General features: G+C 43.0%; 1 protein-coding gene across 1 annotated transcript in view; it reads left to right on the top strand.

The window, feature by feature from the left end:
• Positions 1-3,315: 3,315 nt before the first annotated feature.
• The window catches only part of LOC116696326 (neuronal acetylcholine receptor subunit alpha-7), a 34,940-nt gene continuing 33,826 nt past the window's right edge, over positions 3,316-4,429 (top strand). The window contains exon 1 of the mRNA XM_032527196.1: positions 3,316-3,633. Coding sequence (XP_032383087.1) covers positions 3,573-3,633 — 61 coding nt within the window. The 5' untranslated portion in view covers positions 3,316-3,572. The remainder of the gene's footprint in view (positions 3,634-4,429) is intronic.

Genomic DNA, 4,429 nt, shown 5'->3' with positions numbered 1-4,429 from the left:
AAGTGGTCTCAGGTGAGGGGCCAGACAAAGAATGGTTCAAAACCCCCTATGAATCACAAAGAGGGAGACGGAGTGACCCTGCCCAGAGGAAGCCGGAGGGCTCCCGTCTGGAGCCAGGCCCAGACGGAGGGCTTGTCAGCGAGCGCCTGGTGGCTGGGTTTGCCACGGAGCCCGGCCAGGCACAGCCCGAAAAAGCTACGTGGCGTCTATCTCCCTGTCCCATGGGCCCATCACATCATCGGCCTGAGACCTTCAGCACTCACTGGATAGGTTTGCAACCGAGTATGAAGTGGCTGGGATGAGGATCAGCACCTCTAAATCTGAGGACATGGTTCTCAGCAGGAAACCGAAGGAATGCCTTCTTCAGGTAGGGAAGGAGTCCTTACCCCGGGTGAAAGAGTTGAAATACCTTGGGGTCTTGTTTACAAGTGAAGAGACAATGGAGTGTTGGTCTGAGAATCGGATCAGCGGGTGCGGTATTACATTAAACGTATTGCACCGTTGTGACGAAAAGAGCAGAGCCAGAAGGCAAAGCTCTCGATCTACCGGTCAGTGTTCATTCCTACCCTCACCTATGGTCACGAAGCATGGCTCATGACCAAAAGAACAAGGTCCAGGGTACAAGCGGCCAAAATGGGTTTCCTTAGGAGGGTGGAGCTCGGAGTACAGCCGCTGCTCCTTAGCGTCAAAGGAGCCAGTTGAGGTGGTTCGGGCATCTGGTAAGGATGCCTCCTGGGCGCCTCCCTAGGGAGATGTTCCAGGCACGTCCAGCTGGGAGGAGGCCTCGGGGAAGACCCTGGACCCGGGAAAGGAAAGTTTGGGGTCCCCCGCTGGAGCTGCTGCCCCTGAAACCAGATACCGGATAAGCGGACGAAGATGGATGGATGGAAGGATGGATGAAGGGTGTTCCACAAAATATATAATTTAAAATGTCATGTACACTTTCTTTTTTTGTAAATTTGTTTTACAATTTGTGCATGTGATCACATATGTCATGCACAGGTTCTGACCTGGTTTTAACATCTGTCACATGTGGACAGCTTTAGGCTTTGCGATCTGATCTTAATGCTCCCTCAACGCATCCTGAGAGAGATTTCACCTGTACTGAGAACTGTCCACTTGTGATGATCACATCCATCAGATCACCTTCTTCTACCAGGTGAAAATGGGGTTATTTAACACTGTCTGTGTTTCAGCAATTATGTTTTTTCTAGGTTTGTTTTAAGCAGTAGAAGACAAGAAAAGTGCGGAGGGTAAAAATGGTCAGAGAGAAGACGGAAAGGAGTTGAAGAAAAGAAGCAACGGTGGCATGGCTGGCTTCAGAACGTTGAAGTCCATTAGCAGAACACTTCTTATTCATAAAAGATAGATACTTAATAGCACCCGTGGTCTTTTCCACTAGTTCCCTCTCTGCTATTGTTTACCTCCTATCAGAAGATCAGTGCATTAAAAAAAAAAAGTATCATGCATCCTTCCTCTCTGTCCTTATTTGGAGATGGGTGGACACATTACCTAGGCCTACTATTGAGAGGTTAAACATGTAAATTGTGGATTCAGATTCACTACAATGATAGCTTGGCCTGACACCTGAGAGCATAACCTCTGAGGGTTTGGTTTCAAAGTTTTGGCTGAAAGAGACAAGTCTCTTCACTTTTTTTGTTGGGGGTTGTTTTTGTTCTGTGTGTTGCATTGTTTTTCTGGTGTGTGAGAGCATGTGTTAGTAAGTGCTTGTAAGAAGAAGTGGTCTAATACCACTGGCACATGACTGCTTCTTAAATGATACGCTTGTGTTTCACTGAGAAGGAGTGAAAAGGAACCAGGCGGTGAGAATATTTGCACAAATGTGCAGCGTTCCCCCTCATTGGCTGTCGCATCCTATTTCCGACTGAAATTATTTTTGGACTGGAATAAATAGGTCATTTGGTTATTAGCCAGGCTGGCATAAAAAGGTGACAAATACAGTTGATGAACCTTTTTGTAAAATTGTGAAGTGGGAAATTACAGTGTGACATACATCGCATTCATAGTCTACAGCTGTGGGAGAAAGAGGGTTGGGTAATCTGTGCCTACTTCAAGGACCAAATTTTCAGGCCTGGTGGTGACCAGTACTGAGGAAAAACTGAAAAGAGTTGTGTCTTTTTTGTGTGTAGATATGACTCCACGGACTTGTCTTTGATTAAAACCAGTCTTGATTGATTTTTGGAGACTCTGGTAAGACTCATCAAGCTGTAAACATAACATTGACAAATTATGAATTTACAAAGTTGATATGGCAAATGTGTTTGTAAACCATTGCTATATTTACACAGCCAGCTGTCACAGAGCAAGTTTTGTTTTGTCCAGTCTAGACTCTCCTTTTGGTCTGTTTTCCTTAAAATGTTCAGCCATATTCACCAGCTAGTCACTAACTTTGTCTGTCTGCTGCTTGGTACTGAGAAGGTAATGAACTATGAGTATAACAGAACTTTAGAGCTGAATAAGAAACAGTGCTGAGGAGCCTGAAACAAATGAGCAAAGTTCTGTCCGTAACCAAAACGCCAAAAGACAATGAAAAGCTCCCTAGAGGTGGGAGAACTGCAGCGCTGGGTGAACATTGAATTCTTAAATTCTTATTCTGTTACAGTTTAAATTAACTTAAATGAATCACATAAAACATAACTTCTTCTTTTGAAACTTGCAAGCATGCACCCTTCTGGCCACAGCCTGATTTGTGATGTCACGTTAGCTGCTTCATGCCAAAAATAAAGAAGCCTAATCAAAGCATCTAATAATGCTAATACCAAATATTTATTTCAAGTGATAAATTGACTAAAATTAAAAGTCAGGAGGACCTACAGTTTACAGCAGCCTATAGACTCCATGAGTAGAGAGACCCCCCCACCCCCCCACACCCCCCCACACACACACACATCATCTAAGTCACAAGACCCCCCCTGCTGCACACTCACATCTTAAATGTAGGTAAGCACGGTTTAGAGACAGGTGAGGGCATGGGACACAACACAACTGACTTTATAAAGTTACGTAGAGCTAACATTAACATTTTAACGCAAATAAGGAGCAAAGAAAGCGAATGTAACAGCGAATCAAGCAAAATCATTCATTAAACATTTAAGGATTTACTTGACCCCAAAATTAAGCTAGGCTCTGCATCTTCAATTAGGAGGAAACCACTGTACAACACTTCGCAATTAAATACCATGCAACACCATTTTGGCGTATAACCGAAATGTCCGTCTCTATCGTATATTAGGCTACATAAACTTTACTGTCATTGCTTGTTTGACCTGTGAAGTTATAGCCCTATTTCTGCTAAACTCCAGCTCGGACGCGCGTCCCCGTGCAGCGCTGTGTGAGGAAATGTGTTTGTGAAGCAGCGTGAACGCGCCAATCTCCATTTCAGACTCATTCTGGGCTTTCAGTCTCTTTTATCTCACACACTCCGTTTCCCTCCTCTTCGTCTCTCTTCAGCCTCATGTTCACACCACCGCCAAGCCGGAGCTGATTCCCTGTCCAGCCGACACTGAGAGCCCGCTGCCGGGGGCCGGCGGTGTCCACAGAGCTGTGCGAGGATGAAGTTTTGGGGACCATGTTTGGTTGGATTTTATATTTGTGCAGCCATGCTTTTCAAAGGTAGGTTTATGAAAAAGTGAATACGTATATTGTATACGTAATATTTTTTAAGGCACTAACTTCATTGAGTGCATGAGCCCGTTTAGGTAAATGAAGACTCTAATAAATGGATGATTTTGACGGAAAATCCTTATGAGTCGTGCAGGCGTTTAGCATGTGTTTTGAAAATCTAAACCTTAGTATATATATATATATATACACACTGTATGCAGATGTTATTCCTAAAGAAACTAAAGAGCTTCTGTGTGGTCTTTGCTATTAGGCTATTTAAATGAAAGGCAAACTGTTAACCTGAATTTGATTAGAGGCAATTAATGCTGCTTTGTTTTGATCATATCATGGTAAACAAATTAGAGCATGTTGCTTGTTGAAATGACAGATATGGAACTGTTTAATAGTTCATTTGAAGTTATGAAGTCCAACAAATCACTGTAACTTGTTTTATAAAGACATCAAATGTTCTATTGATTAAAACTGGCCTCTGAAACTTTGAATGACAAATTTCAATTAGTTAAAAAAACTCAGTTTCTCTCTGCTCCTTGAATGTACTTTAGTTTGGCATGTGTCCGTGCATTAATGTTTGATCATTTGTGTGCAATTACGTTTGCATGCATGACTCTAATTCTCTCCTAAACCCCATCCCATTATCATCAGCATCATCTGTAACATCTGGGGTTGTTTATATTTACGGGTTTCTAACACAGCAGTTTTTGCTGAAGATATACCTTCAAATATGTGTGTGTTTGTGTGTGTGTGTGTGTGTTTGTGTGTGTTTGTGTGTTTGTGTGTGTGTGTG

Source organism: Etheostoma spectabile, chromosome 10 (assembly GCF_008692095.1).
Source record: "Etheostoma spectabile isolate EspeVRDwgs_2016 chromosome 10, UIUC_Espe_1.0, whole genome shotgun sequence".
NCBI classification, from domain to species: Eukaryota; Metazoa; Chordata; class Actinopteri; order Perciformes; family Percidae; genus Etheostoma; species Etheostoma spectabile.
Note: the sequence above shows the minus strand (reverse complement) of the source record. Positions and strands in the feature narration are given on the sequence as shown.